At 42.6% G+C, this 26,502-nt stretch overlaps 1 protein-coding gene across 6 annotated transcripts in view; it reads left to right on the forward strand.

Moving 5' to 3' along the window:
* Positions 1-26,502, forward strand: part of CACNA1E (calcium voltage-gated channel subunit alpha1 E) — a 643,532-nt gene that overhangs the window by 462,524 nt on the left and 154,506 nt on the right. For all 6 annotated transcript variants that reach the window (XM_083157191.1, XM_083157187.1, XM_083157188.1 and 3 more), the window contains 2 exons: positions 227-333; positions 12,390-12,529. In XM_083157191.1, coding sequence (XP_083013317.1) covers positions 227-333; positions 12,390-12,529 — 247 coding nt within the window. The remainder of the gene's footprint in view (positions 1-226; positions 334-12,389; positions 12,530-26,502) is intronic.

A 26,502-nucleotide genomic window follows, 5' to 3' on the forward strand; every position in this document is an offset into this window, starting at 1 on the left:
CGAGATATAGTAGATCGAAATAAAGTCCCAACAAACCAACTCTTAACTATCATCCTTCAAACCCAGCCTGTAACATGGCAGTTAGGAGCTGATTGGCCGGTAGATTAACTCCATCCACTTTATAGCGCTCCCCAATAACGATATGATTCTGCAATTAGCATCAACTAATATGTATTCTATTTAAGTGTCTTTGTTGATATCCTTCTTTTCCTTAATTATTGATCTACTCCATTTGAATACATGATCCTTGCCACGATTATCGCAAACTGCATTGTCCTGGCCCTGGAGCAGCACCTTCCCGGGGACGACAAGACGCCCATGGCTCGTAGATTGGTAAGTCTCTTTATTCTATACTTCCAAACATGATTTCATGTTTTGTATCAATTTGTAACTTACCATTCACCAGGATTAGCTGCGTAAAGTGGCCAAACCCATGCAATCTACTAGGTACCTAAAACGACAGCTAAGGCACCAAAAAGCCAGTCTTTGTGCCCGATTCAGACCTGACTGCTAATGTGAGACTTAATTGGCCCCCGAGAAGAAAGCCACTGCCCAGACAGAACGAAAAAGCATCCCTAGCTAAATTGCGTCACAATTACAAATGGATTGCTCATCGATATCCACGCACAAATCCATAAGCAATTCTCAAACCATCTAAAGGATTTAGCAGTTTGTGTAATTGTGAGCAGGTCTGAGACTTCCACTAATCTGGAACTGAGACAGACAGAAAGTGGTCATCGATGACGTCAGCGGGTATCCGGTTGATAGATCTACAGTGTCTAGATAGACAGTCAGTAGGTTGACAAAAGGTCCATATGCAATAGGTCAACAGAGTCAAGAGGTCGACAGGGTCAAAATGTCAACAATCAAAAGTTTACCATCCAAAAGGTTAACAGGGTTAAAAGGTTGACATGATTTTTCGTCATTTGTTTTACATTTCTTGGAATTCTTCATACTTCCATCCATGTCGGCATAGAGGGAGAATATACCAGTGTGCAAAGCATAGAAAGCCACCGTTCTTAAAGCATGGCGAGCGAAGCAAGTCACATGAGGGTAAGCCTTAATGATGGTCCATGTCGAGACATTGACACCATAAGATGCGAAAAACTGATGTCAACTTTTTGATTGTTGACTTTTTGATTGTCAACTGTTTGATCCTGTTGAAGTTTTGATTGTCGACATCTTGATCCTTTGACCCTGTTGACCTATTGCATGTCAACCGTAGGCTCTCGGCCTTATGACTTATGACTTTATCAATCCACAACCCATTAGAGACCCTCCTTTAAAAATGCCTGGGCATGTCTAAGCTATTCAGAAATATAGTATGTCGTTTGATAATCTAATCTAATTAGCGGTTAGGCCTCAATCAGGATGGATTTCTGCTCCAACTTCAGGAGACTGTGAGCAGAAATCCACAATAAATAACGCACACCCACGGCACTAGTGGCAGCAGCACAAACAATTGAATAGCTTCAATCACTTTAGATGGGAGCTGAGGCTGTGAAAATCAAAATAACAATTGAATCTCTCACCTCAAAATGCACCAACGTACTTTCAAGAATAATGCATGCTCTATTGTAAGTCAAATACTTGTATTGTATTGTACGGCATTGTCTTCTTTTTGAGATTTATTGATTTTCCGAGAAGTTAAATTGGAGGAGTTTCATAGAATGGTTATTACTAGCATAGTACCACGTTATCCCAGACATTCATTAAGTCAGCCATCATTTCATCTCATTCTGTCAACCATGATAGAATCAGGCATCCCACAGGATTGATTTAGATGATAATCTTTGGCGAGTGCAGCATCAGTTCAAATATCTCAGCGAGAATGGGATTCCAGGCAGTTTGACAATAGTCGACTTTAAAAGATTTCTTTTTTTACCATAACTGTCCACTCTTCTTTCCCTTTTAAGTGAAGATCAAACACTGAACAAGGACACGTGTTGAAACTGTGACTGGTTAGCAACTCATTTACTTACTGGGGGCACATTAAAGAGAAATAATAAAAATAGGCTTATTAATAGTGTATTTATTAAAAGTTGTTATATAGCACACACATATTCTGATGCTGTTTACAGAGAATATTTCTTATCAGCACAGTTTACAATCTGCAGCATATTCTCTATCACATGAACACACATACACACTATGGGCGGTATTCAATGTGAATACCGGCGACGTGCAGCGAATCCTGTTTAGGATTCGCTGCACATTCGCCATGGGTCGCCGCGTTCCGGAGCCTCGCCGGCTCCGGTATTCAAAGAGTCAGGGGCTCGCTGCCCCTGACCAGCGAATATGAGCTCCTGCGGCGAACGCCGCAGGGAGCCTGAGGACGGTGGCTGGCAGAGAGATGGAAGTCTCTCTGCCTGCCCCAGAACGTTTGTGGGGGGGGAGGTGGGCTCCCCGGGTGCCAGGCAGCACAGGCTGCCCCCCGGGGGTGCCAGCAGGGGACCGGGTATATTCACTACACCCGATCATGCATATGTAACGATCGGGTGCAGTGAATATATGATTATCTAATGAGCGGCTCGGCTCCGGCGCCCCCTGCTGGCTGGTCAGTTTTTTTAAATTAAATATATATTCATGTGCTTACAGCACATGAATAAAAATAGCATGCCCCTCCTCAGAATAAAATTCCTGATTTTTTTACACCAAATGTAAAAAGCAAAACACTTTATTTTAAAAGTTCACATTCCACTTCACCATAAAAAGATAGCGATTGCTACTCGGTGAATCATGGCGAAAAAAACCTTCAAATGTATTCGCCATCTGGTCATTGAATAGGGTGATTCACCGTTTTAGTCAGAAATTCGCCAAACAGCACAAATTCACCATAAAAACATGGCGAATCAGGCTCATTGAATACCGCCCTATGGGGGAAATATACTAAAGCGGGGGTCCTCAAACTATTTTGCTCTGGGACCCCATCAGACAATAAAAATAATTACACGACCCCAGCAAGTTATTGCAGAAGGTCATCACATCACATGTATAGTCAGCAGGCAGCACATACATGGCAGCATTGTGGAGGCAGAACATGATGGGCGGAGTCTAAATAACCGACAATTCAACAGATTTTTCAGACTCTGAGATTAGACTGAATGAGATTAGAAAAGTCATGAGCCTGATGGTCAGTAACATGGAGTGGCGACTACATGCGGAGAAGGTCGGGACCCACAGTTTGAAAACCGCTGCACTAAGGGGTCGATCCTATTAGCTCCGAAGGTTCCTCCGAAGCTCCTATTAGCTCCCAAAGCTCGCAACGACAGCCAAATTAAGCCAATCTCGCATCCTTCGATAGTCTGAATTAGCTTAAAATTGCAACACTATGGAAATGCGAGCGCTTTTAGACAAATTCTGTCTGCTGTAAAGTGCGCCCGGTGCTGTAATGGTTCACTCTCGCGAATCATACGCACCTAATAGGATCGACCCCTCCTATGGGAGTTCTATTTCAAATGTGATGTGAATCTATTATCTTCTAGAAAGTGCTAAATAAATAAGTACATTCTGATTGGTTGAAATAGACCTCCCATTTTATTAAATTTTCCCCTGTCACTCCTACCTAATTAGAGGAGGAGGGCTTCTGCTGCACGTAGTAGGGGGGTGGGGGGTGGCTAGCTACGTCCTAGCACTTAAGCAATGGATGTGGCAGGCATTGGAACTGGCACATGAGCATAAATGGTGCAAGAGCTGGGTTGAGATGACCGAAAGGCAGACAGTGACTTCCAATCGCAGTCCCAGGTGGAGAAAATACCTCCCATTGGAATCGCCTGTCCTGCATGTGACTGGCAGGTACTGTAGCACCAATGGGAAGTCTTTGCTTGTCAGTGACTTAAAATAAACCTACCTGTATGTTTTTGAGAGGAAACCAGAGCATTTAGAGCAGTGGTTCTCTAGGCACGCTAACAGTGCATGTTTCAAGGATTGCAATACTTGAGCACAAGTGACTTAATTAGAACCTCAGTTGCAGTATTTAGATTTTACCACCTGTGTTCAAGACCCCACCCCCTGTTGCACAACGCTGTCCTTACAAACCTGGGGGGCTGGCCAACTCTCCGGGGAGTTCCTGAATTCCGGTTGATTTCTGGATTTTCCCGGGGGTGTAGGCAACCTGGGTTAATGGTATCACTGTTTGTGACATGTGACATGTCCTCGGAAGTGAAAGGATTAAATCAAAGTTAATCAAAATATCTGTAAATAGAGATAAAGTAATAGGGGGGCCTTACTCAGGGTTGTACGCTGTTGCTGTCACAGCTGTGCGTTGTTCACAGTGGCTGTGCAAAAATAGACATCTGTAGCAGCTGCTGGCCAGGATTTGTATTGAGACGCCCATAATCGGTGGCGATATACCACCTATTGCGTACCAAAGACCAGTGTCTGATTAACCAATAGGCTTATTAGGCTGCAGCCTAGGGTGCCAGCACTGGGAAAGGGGCACCTTGCAGGTGACAGCAGAGGAATAAATATAAGGCCTAATTTATTCTATGCTTCATAGCTATCACCCGCCCCAATGTACTGTGGGGGGTAATGTTCTTCAATTTAAGAGGTTGCTGTGCCAATGTAACTTACTGATGGAACCATTACTTTATGTACATTGTGCTACAGCGCCAGCTGGGCAGCCTAAAGCCAAAGTCCCCTTCACACACCACAAGCATTAGAGCCTGCATGCCAAGTTTGTACATGCAAATGGGCACTCCCACGTTACCTACCTTAAACGATCCCTGATTGTCAGTCACTTTGTGAATAAGTCTTCCCTGCTATCTCTGTAACAAGCCCATCGCGGACAACGCACAGTCTGACGTAGATGCATACATAGACCACAGATAATCTCTCAACTGTGATAAAATCAGACTTACATACAGTACATCTCTAAATTAGGCCTAGGGTCTACGAGTTGTCAAAGCTAGAGGTGCAAGTGTTTTGTTTTTAATTTTAATGCACCATCATGTTTTGGTTATGATTTTGGCAAAATCACCCTCAAGTGTTTTGGTTCGGCTTAAATTTGATAAAAAAAAAAAAAATCAATAATCATTGATTAAATATTGAAGAAAACAGCAAAAATCATGTTTATTTTTGCAATCCGAAACCCAAAATTCGGTTTAAAGTCCAAATTCTGAGGAGGTTTAAGCTGTAACTCAGTTCAGATCGGATCTCTGTGGGAAAACCACACAGGGTTTTAAATTCAGCTCGGATCAACAAAATTTGGGTATATTCGGATTTTATGGAGAACCAAATCACACATCTCTAGTAAAAGTGCTGATTTGCAGGTGATTTTGCTCCAAGATTTAAAGCAGGAGCGTCTTAAAATTTTTAAAGGACAGCCTAGAATGCACTGTACAGCGGATCAATATGTTCTAGTAATTTAATCTTATTGAAAGTGAATCATTGAGTATAAATGATTTGGCCCAGGGTGTGCGTATCCTAATCAAGACTTCACTTAAAAAATAATAATTGATTTCTCTGTCTCCTATTCAATCACTTTTCGATCTGGGCATCTTTATAATTGGCTGGTGGAGTGTCCATAGTTTTCTTCTCTTCATTTCAGCTTCCTTATTATTTTACTTCCATTCACAGTACTTCTCTGATCCAGGATTATTGGCACAACATAAATCAGAAATATCCTCCCCCATCTTGCAGCACTGTAGGCTACAGTATATAGAGCTCAGAGGTGATTATAAGAAACTTGATGCAATAGAATTCAGTAGCTCTCAGCCAGCATCTGCAAACAGAGTAGGATTAAACTTCTGCGTAGGGATTACAGGCAGCATAGGGTGCAAATAACATGGATTTTTCAGTTTGAATTTGTTTGGGTCTTACGGCCACTTACAAAATTCCAAAAGCACAAAGCAACCGCTGTTTCCTTACATCACACTTACTTGCGCAGATACACTCTTCTTTTTAATAGGAAAACACACAGATTTTCACACGGTTAAAATGATAGATGTGGGAGTGCACAAACTCTTGTTAAGGGCAGAGGGAACATTGTGATTACTGAAATGAGGTGGTAAGGAGCAGTGCCCAGCTGTTACCAGCCCACAAAAGAAAGGGTGCGCATCACCATTCTCAGCTCTATACTGTTACTGTTATAAATGTTTGTAGAAAAACTCATTTTTAAATGCACTTTGAACACTGTTATGACAGCATCATCCAAATGTGCCACAAATAAATGGCGACGTTCAGTTTGCATCTTTTATCCCCTTTACCCCTTAAATATTTTTATTTACTGACATTTTAGCATATTATCACTTTCACCCTACCCTATATATTTATTTTGAATTTACAAAGACACGGAATATGTTGGAGACTTGGCAGATATGTTAAATTCAGATAACGATGTAAAAATCCATCACATATGATGAGAAGAAGAGGATGAAGAACAATATAAAATCACATAATGCAGTGCAACAAGTACATGTCGGAAGAAAGGAGCTAGATAACTGCATCTCAAGCCTACAAAAACCAGACTGGATATTAGCTAAAAGCATATCCAGACTGGATATTAGTTAGAAACCAGACTCTATATCAGCATAGAGAGCCTCAGACATACAAACTCAATTTGATTGGTTCCAGCAGTAATTCATAAAACAGCCAGGTGTGAGTGGGCATCCCGGTGCTTAGGATGCCGACAGACCAAAGACCTAGCCTGAATTCTGACACCCAAATTCTTAAACTTAAGTCAGAGGTAGGTTACGCTTAGGCTGCAGTGGGGAGGTTTAGGGTTGGGCTGTGTTTAGGCTGAGGGGAGGGCGGATTAGGTTTAGGTTTGCGGGGAGGGGGGGGGGGGGCAAGGTTATGGTTAGGCTGCGGGAAAGGGTTATTTCATAATGAAAATGTCCCCACTGTTTGCTAGGTGTAACTTGCTGGTAACCTTTGTTCCTGCAGGTTACTTCCCTGGCATTTTGGAGGAGATCAGATTTGATGGACTCCTTATGGAATCTGACATTGGGCCTGCCCAGAGTGTCAGTTTCTGGAACCAGAGGCGGATGGAGACTGCAGGAGGGGAATTGAAAGATGTCTCTCCTGCTATTAGGGCTCCATAGGCTTAAATCAGTTTACACCATCTGAGGATTGTAAAAACTAATATGGTCAAGGGGTCAGATCATTGTCCCTATTGATAATAATGTGGACTTTGATCTGTAGGAGTAATCAGCCTTCTGGAGATTAGGATATTAGTACATACAATAGCAACAACTCCTAAAATGATGCAGAGACTGCAGTATCTACCTAATTGTATGAAAAAAATGCTTAATAATAGGCCCCATAATGCATTCTGGTATGTTCAGATAGCTTTCACATTCAGATAGCAATCTCATGCCGTGACATTTATTTTTCATGCATCTTATTTGTCCACATTCTATATAAGCCGTAATAATGAAGCGGCTGTATATTTTCGAAAGAGGATTTTCAAACAGTTGATTTAGAACATCAAATGTAACCGCACATTTCATCTGATTAAATATAGTACATTACCTTTCCAGACACACAGCATGGTGAATACAGATGGGGCACTTAATCAACTCAATGGACGGTTTACACAATTTCTATTTACTTTTCCAAAGTTACACCTAAAGAAGCCATGTTAGCCAATATTAGATTTGTGTGAGTCATTCCATCTGTCTTCCCGCGTGACTTGGCTACTGCAGTAGGAAGCTGTATTTTAGTTTAGATTTTTAATGAAGCAACTAGTCAGCCCTGGAAAAGTTTTAATACACGGTTCAGTGAGGAATACAGTTGGGATACTGACAATCACAATACCAACGACGGTATCCTGATGGTCTGAATCCAGAGGGTAATTACAGGAGGTTATGGTTAGTCATTAGGGGAGCGTTAGGGTGATGCTACAGAGTTGAGGAGGTGGGGGGGGGGGGGGGCAGGAGGAGAGGGTTATGGTTTTGCTGTGGGTAGGAACAATTAGGGTTAGGCACTAGGGGAGGATCAGGCACTAGGGGGAGGATTTGGATTAAGCACTAGGGGGAGAGTTTGGTTTAGGATACTGGGTGGGGCAGTTAGGTTAAGCTGCAGGAGGGGTCCATGAAGGTTAGAGTTTAAATACTCATCAAGTTCCGTCGAGATTTTGACTGTCTGGATGCCGCTATCAGCACCCTGACCATAGCATGCTGGGATTTTCTACCCATCCCTTCGGTGATATTTAAAATAGTTGTTGCTTCATTCAATTTATAGACTTATCACAGCTGCATGCAAGGCAGAGGTTAATATAGACAAAAAATAAATGCAATCAAAATCTCCCAGCGTATTGAAAATAGGCCAGAAAAAGTCAACGGTAATGCAAAAAATGTGTCTTATTCTATATATCTGCAATTTATTCAAAAATGATCCTAAGGGTCCATACACCCTAGAAGATTATCTTTCCAATCTGGCTGGTTGGAATGAAAATCTGGACATTTTTAGGAGCAAAATGACAATTGACCATTTGATCCTAAACATGGAAAACAGAAACAAATTAGTCCTACAGACAAATTGGTTAAATCAATTTATGCAGATGACTGCTTTTGTCCATTTTCCAGTGTTTGGGAGCAAACGGTTGATTGTAATTTGTTCCCAGAAATTTCCAGATTTCCATTCCAATTAGTCGGATTGGAAAGATACATTTCTAGTGTGTGTTGGCCTTAAGTGATGTTAATCAATCTCTTCACCAGATGTACAATATGAAGTTTGGGGTATTGATGCAGAGTGAGAACTGCATTAGTAGACGGGCTTGCAAGAATGTGCCTTGCACATGCCCAGAACAGAAGCTGTGATTCTGCCATCTCATGTCTGCTTGCACCTGTTTTGGTAGAATGGAGGCATTTTAACATAGGCTAAGTACGGCAAGGGCATATGCATGTGCAGCTTTGAACCATTGGTTATTTATTTATATATATATATATATATATATATATATATATATATATATATATATATATATATATATATGCAAAATAGAGAAGTCACTGGGATCATAAGGCAGGAACTGCACATGAGCAGTAGAATCTGGCACAAATCCAGGGTTTACTGCGCTGCCGGAGAAGAGGGACCCCAGGGATCTGTACTTGGACCAGTGCTTTTTAACATCTTTATTGGTGATATTGCAAATGGAATTGAGGGTAAAATGTGCCTTTTTGCAGATGACACAGGGTAGACACACCAGGAGAGGTAAAACAAATGATTGATGATCTAGGTAGATTAGAGGAATGGTCAAGAGCATGGCAACTACAGTTTAATGCCAAAAAATGCAAAATCGGGCACTTGGGTCTCAAAAATCCAAAGACTAAATATAGTATAAATGGCACTATAATGGAAACTACTGAGGAAGAGAGGGATCTAGGTGTCACTATTTCAGGGGATTTAAAGGCAGGTAGGCAATGTAACAAAGCAATGAAGAAGGCAAGTCAGATGCTTGGTTGCATAGGGAGAGGTATCAGCAGTAGAAAGAAAGAAGTAATAATGCCACTGTATAGGTCATTGGTACGACCTCATCTAGAGTACTGTGTTCATTTCTGGAGGCCATATCTCCAGAAGGATATAAATACATTAGAGACTGTACAAAGAAAGGCAACTAAAATGGTGCATGGCCTACATCACAAAACGTACCAGGAAAGACTAAAAGATCTTAATATGTATACTTTAGAGCAGAGAAGGGAAAGGGGGGACATGATAGAAACTTTCAAATATATCAAGGGTTTTAACAAGGTACAGGTGGGAGACATTCTTCACAGGAAGAGGAGCAGCAGAACACGACGACATGCACTGAAACTAGAGGGAGGAAGATTTAGGGGAAATTTGAGGAAGAATTACTTCACAGAATGGGTAGTAGATAAGTGGAATAGCCTCCCATCAGAGGTGGTAAAGGCAAATATAGTAGAGCAATTTAAACATACCAATTTTTTCTGCTATGGGGGCATGGCCAGCACTCTGAGAGCTAATGGCCATGCCCCCAGCCTCTCTGAATAGACACTGTGCCATATACACACCTTCCACCAGCAATGCCAGTTACACAATGCCCCCAATACCCGCAGGTATGCCATAAACACAATTCCCCCAGCAGTGCCAGATAAACAATGCCTGCCCGATTGTGGTGCCATTCTAAATGAATACTCTGGCAGTACTGTGTGTGCGCACCAAAAAATGGGTGTAGCCACATGCCACATGGGATGCGGCCAATGAAAATGGGGGTGTGATACACATATGCCCCCAATAGTGCAGTGCCAGATATACATACAGTATGCCCAAATAGTGCCAGATACACATATTCCCCCAATAGTGCCAGATACACATACTGTATGTCCCCAATAGTGCCAGATATAAATATGCCCCCACTGTGCCAGGTATGCCCCCTCTGTGCCAGCAGCAGAACTCATTGTTGTTGTGGGCTCCTGCTGCTGCCGGTGGGATGAGTGTCTGGTGCTCCCCTGCTAACTGGCTCCTCTGTCTCCTCCACCGCAGCTTACCTTGAGGGCAGGAGAGCCCTGCATATCACGTGTCTTTCCTTCCCCTCACTTCCCTCCCTGTGACTGCCTGGGCCATCAGCAAATGAAAGCTCAAACTTGATTGGCTGCCAGCCTGCGAGCTCTGATTAGCTGACAGACCAGTCAGTCACAGGGATACACAGTGAGTGGAAGGAGAGGCGTGCAATGTGCTCTCCTCCCCTCAGAACTGGAAGCGGCAGCAGCGGTAGGCAATGGAGGGAGGGACGGGCGGGCAGCTGCTGTGGTTGAGCCACCCGGATCGCTACCGCGAGCTACCAGTAGCTTGTGAGTGATGGGTTGGAAACCACTGGTTTAGCTTGATGTATTCACCCCTATGTTATATACAGTATAAATCAATTTATTCTTTCCCTGAAGTTGAAGGAGGCTCACAAATTTTCAGATAGTCACCTGCACCCCCAGAAGATTAGGCAGATCTCCCATATCCCACCCACTTTCTAGTGAAGTGGGCAGCACGGGGATCTAATATTGGGAATCCTGGGTCCATATGGAGGGAGAAGAGCTAATATGATGCAAACAGTGTCATTTTAGGCCCATGGACCTGCATTTTGCAATTTTTTAATGCAATGGGGTTAGGTTTGATGACTTAGAGACCGAGCCTTGCCACCAAAGCTGTGAGAAGCATCTCCCCTAAGGGCTTCCACTGAGAGAAGATTGGAAATAAAAGTTGACAAGTTATCTAAGTTACCTCCATCACTTGCTCTTTTCTAATGTGTGATCTTCCAATGTGTGGTAATGCCAGTTCTCTCTTCTGTGCATTTGTAAAACTGTACCAAGTCATCGAATGGTTTAGCAACAATGGTCACATGTCTTCACCAGGCATGTAACAATGGTAATAACAATGTTTCCATTCAGTACTGCCCTTCCAATGATAATCCGTAAATTGGACTTTGCCACCACTGAGATAGCAAAGAGAGACACCCATAGTAGCTCTCACCTGACTCCTACTTCTGGAGCACTCCTTGACAGATGAGCTCACAAAGTTGCTGAGTTGAGACAAATATACATAAAACAAGATAAATGTTCCATTCTCTTATTTGTACATACTGTAGATCAGGGGTAGCCAACTCCAGTTCTCGAGAGCTACCAACAGTTCACATTTTCCAGACATCCGATCTGCTGCAAATGTGTACTCATTACTCACTGACACATTTTAAAAGACCAATTTATCATCCTTCCATCTCATAATTTCAACAGTGGTCACTCACCACCTATCAGTGCGGTTCCACTCTCACCATCCCAATTCCCCTTCCCCACAAGAATACAAAACATTTTAAAAGATCCACAGGTGGAGCTAATTATTTCACTTGTGATTCTTTGAGGAGACCTGCAAAACATTAACTGTTGGTAGCTCTTGAGGACTGGAGTTGGCTACCCCTGCTGTAGATTATTCCACTAGGGTGTCACATTTTAGGCATGAAAGACTGGATTTGAGGACTCTTTCCCATAACCCTGCTTAAGGCATCATTTTGCAGTGAACGAGTGTCATGTGCACTTACAAAAAGTCAGACAGAATGTAGATTTGTAACATGTCAACATTCTGTATGTCCACAATGACTTTAATTTGACATTGACAAAAATGTCAACATTATTAAAAGTATCAATTAGAATGTAAACACATGAAATGAGGCTAGGAGTTAGGCACCAATTAGGGTTATGCTAAATTATGGGTGTCAACATTTTGACCAGTGGCTGCTCCAGAGGTGGGGTGCCAGTCTACCACAAATGCTGCCAAACATCTCCAGCCAGGGCTAAATGGCAGTTCTGTTGCTTCCCTGAGTGCATTTTGCAGCCACCAGCGATTCCCTTGAGCAGTTTTTATGTCTTTATGATGTATTTCACCATTATATATGGATATCTAAATTGCTAGTTACCTCTGTTTTTATCCCTTTGTCCATGCAGGAAAAAACGGAACCCTATTTTATAGGAATATTTTGTTTTGAAGCTGGAATTAAGATTGTTGCGTTGGGATTGGTGTTTCACAAAAATTCTTACCTTCGAAATGGCTGGAATATCATGGACTTTATTGTCGTACTGAGTGGGTGAGTGTCTTCTACCAAAAGTCTAACTTCTTCTCTTTAGCCAGAAGCAGATACATGGCAGTCTTGTGTTCCTTATATAACATGATGTTTAATAGCAATGGAAATGTGATATTGTCATTATTTTATGTATTTGAGCAAACTAGATATTTATAAATTTGCAAATGTCATCAAAGTAATTGAAAATTTTTGTTTCATTATCTGTTAAAATGCCAGATATAAATACAATTCCGATATTGTGGGGATGGCAAATGGGACAGGATGAAGAGGAAATGTCATCTAGATAAAATATCACTACGGTATACAAAACACAAATAAGTTCTGAACTCAATCGGCAGGGGATATGCACTGGGAATAATATGTTTGAAATGTAAATACCACACTTAATTTGTGCATTATTGATTGAAAAATGATTGACACATTGTAATGTCTCTTTCGCTATCTCTATGCTAAAGTTTATATGTGCTAGACTTTTAAATAATACTTACCTTCTTTGTAAGTCTCCTCTTCGGGAGAACCCTGCAGGGGCCTGAATGGTCTCGCCATAATACCCTGCCCCCAAACATACGGAAACACCTTTGATTTGCTGGTCAGTGGTGAGGGCTGTAGCTAAATGAAACAATTTAGACCCGCGAATCCTGCGATTGCCGGTGAGTAACATACAATCCTGCCCACTTCACAAAAATTCAGGTACCTAGTCTTCTGGGGCAGCGGGGGACTACCCCAAAAGTCTAGAGGTTTCCGGAGGGGTAAGAAGTATGTTCTAAATTAAACTATCAGTTTAATTAAGCAGAGATGACTTAAAGGCTATTTTTTAAAGCAATTCCCCACTCCTCTTACCTGATTGGTGCTTTATTCCAGGGAAGCCATGATGATATTGAGCCTCAGAAGAACCTACTTTGCGCACTACTGTAGATTATGGTGGTTTGCTTTTAAATGGAATACGAAGGAGTTAGTGATAGATTTTAGATGATCTAGGAAGACATCATTGGATGTAAGGTTTTAGGAGTTTTGTTGAGGTGTTCTCACATGTGAGTATTAGTAATGAGGGATCAGCAACACCTCTTTTTTTCGTAAGAAGAATGTGGCAGCTGTTTACTGAGATACCTCCCTACACATTTCTATATGGAAAACATTTTTCCTAGGAAGGAGCTTATTATTTATACGGCTCACTCACTGATCCGAGTGAGCATTATCACTCCTTTTTTTCTTATTTCAGTCTAAGAAATATTAAAGGTGTCTTAGGTGCTGTTCCGGAAAGTTGTGACATAGCTTCCCGCCATCTGTAATGGCTAGTGAAAAATTATATTTATAGTCTTTTAATCAATTGTATTCAAATTTACTGCAATAGCCACAATAAATAAATTGTATTGTACTGAGGCTAATGTACAGTAGGACTAGAGTCTCACCACTGTAGCCCAGCAGATCGTAGTCCATTTCAAAGACCCAATGATAATAGCTGCCTGGAGCCATGAAATGCAAATAGGTCCACATGTTTATGAGGTAGAATGACATGGCGGGAAAAAGCATTGGCATTGTGCTCTATTGTGACCTCCATACTGATTCCTATTGGTCCAGAGGAATGGTAGGCTGAGAATGAAATTAAATCCTAAAACCACTTTTGCAAACACAAAATTAGCCTGTAATGAAATCTTTCTCGAATTCTCCATAATTTCACTTGGAAATTGGTCATGGATGTATATTCAAATTGAAAACCGTTGACTTCTGAACAGTGTTCTACCACTGTACAGTATTTAGAATATGATCTAATGTTGAAAATGTTTCATTTAACCACCTATTATGTGCTAGAGTTTCAAAATGTGACTGTGCTAAATGATGTGATGTTATCTCTGTGGCACCTTATGGAAATGTGATATGTTCTTCAATATTTGCAAGTTTTAATCTGAATGTGTTATGTTTTATAACTATATAATTAATATTTACAGTAAATTGTAACAAACCACATGTTTTTCAAGCTAATGATATGTTAGTTATTTTCTGATGTTGGTTACTACCCAGGGTCGGATTATCCAAGAAACGACAGGGGCGATCGTCCTGGGGCCCCCACACATTAGGGGCCCCCACAGACTGCTTTATAAATCAGAGCAGTCTCCTAAAAAGCACTCTGTGGGGGGCCCCCAGGGATAGGCAGCACACTCTTAGAGGGACCGGAAGGGAAGGGACCACATCTTCGGGACTGTGTCGTTGAGTCTGTATAATCCGGGCTTCAATAATAAATTGTAGGGCCAGAGCCTGACAAAATAGGCATCCCTGGATATAGGTGCTGGGGAGCACAGGGCCTGGTGCACACAGTGTGAACATACTGGAGTCGCACTGTGGCAAACTGGGATGGGCAGGGGGGGTGGGTTGCCAAATAAAAGTACATTCCAAGGTGCCAAATATGTTAGGTACACCGCTTGCTGTGGACAACTTCTCCACATATCCAATTTTTCACTCTTGACCATGCTTCATCCATGCCCCCAACTTTATTTATACAATATAGTACACCCAGTACAAATGCACGGTACTCATGTTACTCACATAGTAGTGTTCCTTATTTACATTACACCACACACAGTAATGTCCAATGCACCACATTACACCCCACACAGTAAAGCTTATTGTACCAAATTACACCCCCAAATTCTGCAGCACCAATGACAGAACCTTCACCCTCTTTAACTCACCATATTAAAAAAGGACATATTAGAACATAGCCCCACATTTCAAAATATACAAAGGAAAGGGGGCTCACATTCAGCTGGACGGCACTCCTCAGTACTTGCTTCCCCATCTTTCATCCACCACCTCCTGAAGTTTGCAGCCTCGCAGCCACCATTAGTGCACTAGGCACAGCAGCAGCAGTGCAGTCTTCAGAATTCCTTTCCTGAGAGACAGCCATTCTCAGCCAACCATCATCCTGTTGCCATGGTAGTGGCTGCTGAATGGATCAGACAGCAGACAGCTTCCAGATCTAATAGGGCTGGTCCACACATAGCGGCACAGTGGGTCTGGTTCACCAGGACCCACTGTGCTGCAGCCATCCACTCATTAGCGGCACTTCAATGTATGTGTTCACACAGTGTGGTGGTGCCGCACTGTGATTCACTTGAAATCTGGTCAGCAGTGGCCGAATCCTGTTCTGGAGTGCTATGTGTGGCCACACCCAGCCTCCTTGTGGCCAAGCAGGTCCATTAAATGGAACCTGCTAGGCAACTGTGTGTGTGGCCTGGCTCTCAGTGTTTTGCCTCATTTTCAGATCCGAGCCAAGCAGGGAGACCCGAGCTGGGACTTGGATCCCTTAAGTTCAAGAGGTTTTCTATGGAGACCAAAACGCTCTTCTGCATCTGTAAGAAAGAGTCCTGGCAAAGCACATGGAGCTCAAGCTCCATTGGAACCACCCACGCTACTTTGCTGTGTACAAGAGAGGTATAGTGGGGCAAAAAAGTATTAGGACAGCCACAGATTGTGCAAGTTAACCCACTTAAAAAGATGAGAGGGTCTGTAATTTCCATCACAGGTACACTTCAACTGTGAGAGACAGAATGTTGAAGAAAAAATGGAAATCAGATTATATGATCTTTAAATAATTTATTTGTATATTCTTGTTGAAAATCAATATTGGATACCTACCAACCAGCAAGATTCTGGCTCTAACAGACCTGTTACTTCTTCTTTAATAAGCTCTTCTATCCCCCACTCATTACCTGTATTAATGGCACCTGTTTGAAGTTATCTGTATAAAAGACAACTGTCACAGTTAGACTGCAACCTCTAAACCATGGCCAAGACCAGAGATCTGTCTAAGGACACCAGGACAAAATTGTAGAGCTGCACAAGGCTGGGATGAGCTACTCAACAATATGCAGGCAATTTGGTGAGATAAGATCAACTGTTGGTACAATAAAAAAAAATGGAAGAAATACAAGATCACTGAAAAACTCCCTCGACCTGGGGCTCCTCCATGCAAGATCTCACCTCATGGGGTATCAATGATCTTGAGAACGGCGAGGAATCAGCCCAGAACTACACGGGGGGACCTGGTCAATGCCCTCAAGAGAGCTGGGACCACAGTCACAAAGGTTGCCATTAGTAACCCACTAAGCTGTCATGGATTCAATCCTGAAGCACCCGAAAGGCCCCCCTGCTTAAGCCAGCACATGTCTATGCTCACATTAAGTTTGCCAGTGACCATCTAGATGATCCAGAGGAGGATTGGGAGAATGTCATGTGGTCAGATGAGATCAAAATCTAACTTTTTTGGTATAAACTCCACTCGCCGTGTTGGGAGGGAGAAGAATAATTAGTGGCATCCCAAAAACACCATACCCACTGTGAAGCATGGGGGTGGAAACATCATGCTTTGGGGCTGCTTTTCTGTATAGGGGACAGGACGACTGATCCGTAACAAGGAGAGGATGAATAGGGCCATGTAGTGAGATTTTGCCCAAAAACCTCCGGTACTTATTTCCTAACACGGCGCCCGTCGGGTTGATCACATGCCTTAAGTTTAAGGTACTTAAGGCATGCGATCGACGCGATGGACCCGATTTTCTGTCAATCACCAGTTTATTTGCTGGTAAAAGAGAAAATCGTGTTGATCGTGTCCATCGCGGCACATTATAATGGGCCGCGATGCGATCAACGCGATTTTCCCATAGAGAATAATGTTAAATGATTTTTAAAGTTAAAATCACATTGATTGCGTCGGCCACGGCCCATTATAATGGCCCGCGATTCGATCAACGCGATTTTACATGGGGGACAATGGGAAATGGGCCAATATGGCCTATTTCTCATTGTATATGGTTATAACGTATGGTTAATGCCCCCCCATTGTTAACGCCACCCCGAGGGGCGGCGGTACGTGTCCTCCGACCTTTTCATACCCCCACTATCCAGGTCAGCGTGGAGTTGATATTATAAAGTGTGGCGAGCGCAGCGAGCCACCGAGCCCGAAGTGTGGCGAGCGCAGCCGTATACCTGTGAAGTTATGCGCGTCCCCTCGCCACGCTTCGGGCTCGGTGGCTCGCCACACTTTATAAAATCAACTCCATGCCGATGTGGATTGTGGGGGTATGAAAAGGTCGGAGGACGTGTACCGCCACCCCTTGCGGGCTCGCTGCGCTCGCCACTCTTAGGGTTGGTGTCAATAGTGGGGTGGCGTTAACAATGGAGGGCCATTTCACCCATCAGGGGGGTTTGCTATTAAAATGGGGGTTTGGGGGCTGTTTACATTGAAATCAATGTAAAATTGGGTCTCAGGGACCATTTTACATTGATTCCAATGTAAAAATCGCGTTGATCGCGTTGATCGCATCGCATGCGATTTGGTTGGCGATTTTTCCGATCCGATCAATACAATCAAAATCGCGGGCGCCGTGCTAGGAAATAATTACCAAACCTCCTTCCCAGCATGACAATGACCCCAAACACACCACCCGGGCTACTAAGGAGTGGCTCCGTAAGAAGCATTTCAAGGTCCTGGAGTGGCCTAGCCAGTCTCCAGACCTCAACCCCATCAAAAATCTGTGGAGGAGACACAGATTCGGTGGCTGTCCAAATACTTTTTTTGCCTCACTGTATATAATAACAGAAAGCTCTTGAAATACTAAACCAGGCAAACATGGAAAAAGTGGATTTGTTTATTAAACAGGTCTTTATAGTTTAGCTGAAGAAGATTAAGTTTTAATGTACACTTTTATTTAAAAGAGAAATACTATATATGGTAGTCTCTGGCTAAAAAAAAAGAAGTAATTACTATTTTTAATGTAGCCGCACACTGTCAGTAGAGACTAGCATTTAGGAAGTGCCTGTAATGCAATGTATGACCAATATCTGGGGCTGCAACCGAAATGACCTTGGTTACAATGCACAGAGAAATGAATACATAACAATGAAGGACAAGTCCATTAGAATGAACTTTCCCTTCTCCGAGTATTCAGTGCTCAGTGTTTCGTTTCTAACTATGTTAATAAAGAACAAGGCTCAGGCTGGTGGGTCAGGCTCTAACAAAGTATCTAGAATTGTGTGGCATATCTTTACAGATACTCTCCAGTTGTTAGTAAATGATCAGGGCAGTAACGCACCAAAATACTTTAATTTCGATAACGGCTGCTAGACTGGGCACCATCATGGCCCCCACCACATACTGTACTTAATTATTTTTCTTAATTCCTCTCCAGAAGAAGCTGAGAGCAGATGCTGGTGTGCACTCTGGGGCTGGGGCAGACTCTGCATCATCAAACCCCGCAACATTCTGGCAAAATGCTGGGATTTGTTGGTCTGTGGAGAGGGGGCTTTTCCAAAATAGTGTGAAATTACCCGATTTGCATCATTTAGCTCCTCCACCTCCTGGAGACTGTGATTGATGGTATTTGACAGCCAGGATACAGAGGGGATCAGCCTGCTCTTCTGGGGATGAGGGAGACTGCCCAAAAAAATTGTCTCCCATAACTTTCCTGGAAGTAAGCAAGTATGCAACCTCTCAACAATATGCCCCCTTTTGCGGGTCTATGGTGAGGGACAGAGCCAATATGGTCGGATTCCATTAGAATTACTGTGTGTTATTTTACCCATGCCACCTCCAGACAGACCCACAAGTTGCCTTATGGCAAAGTGCCTGGTCTCGCTCCTATATACAACCTGAAGCATTAGCCGCTTAAATCCAACCCATGTCAGTTTGGGAATGTGATCGATTATAATACGTCTGAGCCAAGCCAGCTTATGTGGATTTTCCCATAAAGTGACATGGCATGGATTGCCATTTGATGTGCCATGATTAAGGTCCAGGGAAGGGCAGAAACATTGGCAGTTTTTTTATGCATGGTGTCACTTTAAGAATTATATTGCTGCTACCATGCTTAAAGACTGGTGAATGGCCTGGATAAAAGCCATTGAATGGAAGGAATTCCTCTTTGATGTCTTCAGGATCACCTCAGCAGTTGAGACTATATATGTTTATAATGGAACCCCCTCCCCCCACCACCACTCTTCACCACATACACACACATACACACACCAATAAAATCTTTACTAGCAAGGAATGGTCATCCATGTTCTTATCATTACACAAACGTTTCCAAATGTATTGGTATGAATTACATACATGATCACCAATTAGGTAATTATGTCAGTGGAGGATGCTGGGTACTGGAATACAGGTGGTTTGAGGTATGGAGAGTTCATACGACATGGGTACTGCGGACGCAGCCAGGTGGGGAATTGACGTGACTCTGATCATAGGGGCGGAGTCTAACACCACCGACGGTTTTCACCCGGGACCCCCGCAAGGAGGTTTGGACTCTACTGCGTTTTCTGACAGTTTCTACTGTATGTGTTTTTTGACAAAGGAAGGGGGTAGGAGGACCCAAACTAGTATCTTGCCTGGAGCCCAGGAGTCTTGTTCATCCTCTGTCTGTTTTCTTGTTTTCATGAGACAACAAAGCTAAATTAAATATTGTAATTAATCCTTTGTGGGAATCAATGTTCTTAAGCTTTGTAGAATAAGGATATTATTACAAATCTCTGGCCCTAATAGTAAGACTAATTTAAAGGATTATTCATTTGATCTACATAATATATGCATATTTATTCATTCATATAGAGTGTAAAACCCAACAGATACTAAAATTCATGATGAAATAAAGTTAATGCCCTCTCTAAAATGTAAATAGGGTTTGGGATGTTCGGAGAGGCTCCGGAACTGCAGAATACAATAACTAGTGATAAGGCAATATGCAGTGTGTATGGATTCTTGCTGGTTACAGATATATGCATATTATATGTGTATTTTGCATATATGAAATATGTAATTGTCAGTTTTTTGTGATAGATGTTTTATTCTTTTGTATGACCGGCCTCTTTTCCTAAGGTCTTCTATGGCATTGAAATGGCTATTTATACATTTACTGTATTAAACCTCTACACCTAACAAGTGATGTCTGAATTCCTGATGTACTGTATTAAAATGAGTTGCCTGCATTATCGTAACCTAGTAGCACTCAGTTTTATTACTTTTTAACAAGTTTTTATAAAGCGCAGCAAATTCTATTGCACTTTAAGAATGGACACAGTGATAAAACAAACTGGGTAGTTACCGACAATTAAAATGGTTCATGGGAAATCTCAATATTTCACTTACACTTTCCAATATATTATTATTATTATTATTATTATTAATAATAATAATAATAATAATAATAATAAAAAAAATCTATTTGTAAAATATTTTTTTTGCATTTGTTTGTAATTACAACTGATGCCAAAAATGATAGTTAGAACCCTCATGAATTTGTCTTCAGATGTGTATGTACCGTAGTTAGCTCTTGTGCATTTTGCTTTATGGTAATTTATGTCCCCTTTAATAAGAAAGACAGTATATTGTTTTACCATATGTGTCTTACAAGCTGTGTGCTTATGTGAATTTTAAAACAGATTAAAATAGCTATCACACGTGAATTGTCAACACAGCGCTGTGAATAATTTGCATTAGTAATTTATATGAAGAACCAGTAAAGCGACACCACAGATGTGTTCTCAGACTTTTCTTTGTGCTCAGAAAGTGAAAACATAGCATTAGCCTTATTTGCTCATGTGCAATTAGGTAGATAGAAGATTAGTACAGCGGCTATTCACTTGTTCTATGTTTTGTTAAAGTAAAAAAAAAATTAAAATGAAAATAATAAAAAATGTTTAATCACGTGAAATTATACTCAAAAGAAAAATTGAGATTTTAAAGGTGGCCGTTGTTTGAGTGCCACCAACATTAAAAAGGCTTTGATACAACAAATTTAGATTTTTATTTATTTTGGAAACAATTTCCATGTACCTCCCACTATAATCTGTGACAGACACCAAGGGTGAGATTTAATAGGATGAGATATTCAGAAAGTGAGAGATTTGGGAAGAAATCTCCAGTTTTTTTTTAAAGCGGCAATCATTTACACAGCAAAATCAAACTGGTCTTGCAGTGTAAAGGATTGCCGCTTTAAAAAACCTGGAGATTTCTTCCCAAATCTCTCACTTTTTGAATCTCTCATCCTATTAAATCTCACCCAAATTATCTGACATGGTCATACACTATCAGATAATTGATCTCACTGGGGCAGATGTATTAAGATTTAAAAAGAGATAAATGGGAGGGTGATAAAGAGTGATAAATGGCCAATCAGCTCTTACAGTAACTGCCATATTTCTAACACAGCCTATAACATGACAGTTAGAAGCTGGATGTTTATCACTCTCATGTTTATCTCTTTTTAAGGCTTAATACTTCTGCCCCACTGTCTGATGTCAGATCTGAGCACCAGTTATCGCATGTACAGGAATAGCTACACATGTTGTTGTTTGCAATACTGCTCATGCCATTTTGCATAGCAACGATAAGTTTGGCTAAATCCGTATCAGGCATGTTAAGGATATCTCATGGTCATCTGAATGATAATTGGTGCTCAGTCATGCCATACCCTGTGCAGTTATTATATCATTTTACTCCATGCAACACAACATGGTATGTCCCCTTCCTGCAGTTGTAGATACTTTTTTGTCTCCTTCCTGACAAATGTCTTTTCTGTGCTCGCCTAATATACCTGTCAGTCTAGTGTCCCACAGACCTTTAAGTTGCTGTGACAAACCACAAACCTCCACATTTCACATAATACACCATCTCCCTCACTGAGACTGAACACAGACCCCAAAAACTCCATTAAGTAGATAAACAACTCATTACCATAATCCACCAAATATAACAAATCTCCCCATCCCTCACCCAGTGGTACCCAGAAACACCCCATAAACTGTTAAGGTGCCCATACACCCGGATCGGGACGAGAAATTGGCCCAAATTGGATGTGTTTGAAGTCCCATCTAACCTGATGCGCTTTCCTGTCCGCATCGGGTCAGACCCTAGAGATTGAATGTCATGCACATAAAATCTATTGGATTGGACCCATCAGTGTCATATCTAGGGTGGGGAACCTTTGGCCCTCCAGCTGTTGTTGAACTACACATCCCAACCAGGGCTGCCGAGAGGTATGCCGGGCCCGGTAAAACATTGGGGGTGTGGCCTAATCACAGGTGGCGTGGTCACTTCCCATGCTTAGGCCACGCCCACAACATGTTTAGAGGGGGAGGAGGTTATTGCCCCCCCCCCCTCCCCCCTCAGCAGCACACACCTGCAGCATGTGCTGTGCTGACAGGAGGCTCAGCATGAGCTCTCTCACGCTGTCAGCGAGACGCTAATGTTGAGCCTGCTGTCAGCACAGAACATGCTGTAGAGGTGTGTGCTCCTGCTGCCTGGGAGGGATGGAGGCGAAGGAGTGGAGTTGGACCAGGGCCCCCGCCGGGCCCCTCCAGCAAGCCCGGACCCGGGTAATTAGTACCCGCTCCCCCCCTTTCGGCGGCCCTGATCCCAACATGCCCTGCAACTGTTGTAGCATGGCCACATAGCAAAACTGTAACAAGGCATGCTGGGATGCGTAGTTCCACAACAGCTGGATGGCCGAAGGTTCCCCATCCCTGGAATAAGCAAACAAAGATACAGCTGAAATGAGATAATTATTTCTAAGATATATTGTATGCAGGGGCAAACACAGGATTTGTAAAAGGGGGTTTTCAGGTATAATATATAAATACTAGGTGATTCATCGCGTCCTACGGGCGTTCTTCACACCGTCATAAGGGGCTCTGGACCTTTAATCTGTGAAGGCCTTTATTGCGTGAAATATGGTTTGTGCGGGAGGTTGGGAAATATTGCGGGATGGGCGGGTATGGTGTGTTCACAGGTAGATGTGCGGGTGTTGCAGGAGTGGAGGGTGTGGTGGTGTGTTGGGTGGGTGTGGTTTGGCTGCCGTTGGTGGGTGAGGTCGATTGGTGGTGGTGGAGTGGTGGGTGCAGGGATACTGCAGGTGGTGGAGTTGCAGGTGTGGGGGTGCCCCGTGTGGGTGGTGTGGGTTGGTGTGTTGCGGGGGTGCATCGGTTAATTGAGGTGCAGTTGCGGGGGTGCTGTGGGTGTGGGACCGATGGTGGTGCTACAGTGTCAGCTGGTCGGCCGGCGAGGGGTTTGCACAGCGAGGATGGCTTATTTTCAGCGAATATCGCCGAATACAAGCCATCGTCGCCGTCTAAACCCGCTCGCCGTATTCTATGTTCCGGGGAAATCCTCACCGTTAGAGGACAGCAAGGATTCCCCAGAACGGCGAGGTTCAATGCAAATGCAGCAAGCACACTGCATATAGCGGCGAGCCTCGCCGGTTTGACGGCTGTACTCAACGTTTCCACCTAGCTGAAAAGCACCTGTGAGGTGGGAACGGCGAGTGAACAGGGTTCAGTTGAATACTAACCTGCGAGCTACAGTATGACGGCGAGCTATTGGCACTGCTCTCCATCATAGCCCGCCCTTTGCCAATGAATATACCCCAAAGTCTCCTTCACATGCCACAAGCATTAGATCCTATTCGACAGTTTGTATAACCTTCTTTACATGCACATGGGCAGTATGAATGGCGAGTCTATGAGCGCCCATACATTACAAGGGTACATGTTTATTAGCTACATGTGTATTAGCCTAGGGCACCTGGAACCTTTAATCAGGCCCTAGATACAGCTGGCCCAGCAGCGTAATGTAACTGGACATCCTGAGAAACTCAAGCGGGTGCAATGGATGTCTGTTTATTTGAGACACCTCCTGCGGCTTTAGCTTAAGTTTGAGTAGCTGTTTTATGGTGTGTACACACGGTCAGATGTGCCTTAAGATACTATCCACGATCCGATCAGATAGGATCGTGGATAGTATCTTAAGGCACATCCGATTTGCATACAAGTCTGACTATATAGTGCAGATCTGCACTATATAGTCATGGCAGACAAGACTTTCTGCTTTGCGATACGTGAACGTGCATCGGAATCGGATCGGGATCGCAAGGGTTAAAACCCTTGCGATCTGCATCCGATTCCGATCCGATGATGACTATATCGTCAACATCGGAAGGCAAAAAGTACCGTGTGTACACACCATAACATACAAAAAAGCAGCAGCTATGCTACAGCATCCACCGCTTAATCAGCTGCTACTGTATATCCTTAGTGTCACATGCCACAATATGTAAAGGTGTTGGTTTACCCCGGAGTGGGGACAAATAGTGTAAGTAAAGTCTTGTGTCATTCTGGCACCAATTAAATTGTAACTCACAAGCTAGCATATTCCTTTTTCCCCGCACAGTCTCAAGTTCTGGGCTTGATGCCAGGGATTCAATTGGCCATAAAAAACACTGTTAGCTGGAACCAATCCAGGCGACCTAAAGGCATAGATAGAATCCTCGACTGGCGTTTTAGGACATTTGGAGCAATCACCATTAGCAGCTTTGTGCTGTAAGAGAAGAGAATTGGCTTCTATTGCTCACATTATGATTGAATGTTGTTACTTTTTTTGTTATGAAGTTGTAGATTATATAGAAATAGTTACAGTACTGTACTTGCAAATGTCTGTGTTGATTGGAAAAAAAAATACCCATATAATCTTGTGCCGGCTCCAACCTATAAATAGCCTATAAACCTATAAACAGCAATTGCCTAGCTATTGCTGCAGCACACGGTACACTACGTACAGATAATCTAATATATATTGACAACCATTCACATGAATATTGGCATTGCGTGCGACTCAGAATCAAGCCCTACAAGAGCTTAGTACAGGGTTGGCCAACCCGCTGCTCTAGAGCCACATGTTGCTCTTCTGTTCTTTAACTGTGGCTCAGAGGTATCGCCCCCCTGATCTCCTCCCCAGTTGCTGCTCCACCGGGACGTGGTCGCCGAAGCATAAGGGAATGACCCGGTGGCCGGCGCATGCGCTGTCGCTGCCATTTGTAGCCTGCTGCAGGTCAATGCCTCCGGCTCCGTCCTACATACCTCCCAACATGACCCTCTCCAGGAGGGACACAATGCTCTGCTCCTGGACTTTCTTCTTAATGTATGATTACCTTCATCTGTGTTGAACAGGTTAATTGTTAAGAAAGGTTCTTCAACACAGGTGATGGAAATCATACATTAACAGGGAAGTGCAGGAGCAGAGCAATGTGTCCCTCATGTTGGGAGGTATGATCCTGCTCCACTTGCCATCCTGAGACCTCAAGACTGTGCCCCAGGCCCCTGGTAAACAGTCCCCTTCTCAGCCATTCCATTTAAAAAAAGGAGAGACTGCAGCAGCAGTGTATATAGATAGTGTATATAGATATAGAGTGCATTATGTAAGATGGCGCTCCTATGTTGATCTCTACAATTAGACCAATGAAGCCTTAACATGTTTTTTCAAAGCATATAAAAAAAAGTCCATAAATTTCAAAAGCTTATTAAAAAGTCTCTTATTTCAAACAATGGTAGCAGTTACTCCAGATTATATTGAGGTTCATTCAAAAATTTAAGATACTTGGACAATTGCAAAACGAGAAAACCCAATGCATTTCGTCCCTTACTGGGACTTCATCAGGGGTTTGGTAAAGGTCAACAACATATAAAAACATATATATATTAAAAATTATTTACTTTACAAGAATTGTACATTTTACATTATTAATCATACCGAAAGCAAATTTCGTGGATAGGATTCCTGCAATTGAGGGACCAGATTTCCCAAATGAAGAATCAACTCGCAATCCTAAACAGAAAAATGACAGCCTTGCAAGGCTGTCATTTTTCTGCTTAGGATTGCGAGTTGATTCTTCATTTGGGAAATCTGGTCCCTTAATTGCAGGAATCCTATCCACGAAATTTGCTTTCGGTATGATTAATAATCCAAATCAATTACTCTTCACTGGGTCCTTCTTCTTTTCCCTCCATTAATTATTGAATGGCAACCCCACTGGTTTTAATCACCTTTTTCCTGAATAAGGTCCTTTCTCTATGCACTACAGTTTATGTATTGGTGGTCATATTGATTAGACCTCTCCTAAGAAAAATTGTTCTCATTTAATAACCTCTCC

This window comes from Crinia signifera, chromosome 8 (genome assembly GCF_055691185.1).
Source record: "Crinia signifera chromosome 8, ASM5569118v1, whole genome shotgun sequence".
NCBI classification, from domain to species: domain Eukaryota; kingdom Metazoa; phylum Chordata; class Amphibia; order Anura; family Myobatrachidae; genus Crinia; species Crinia signifera.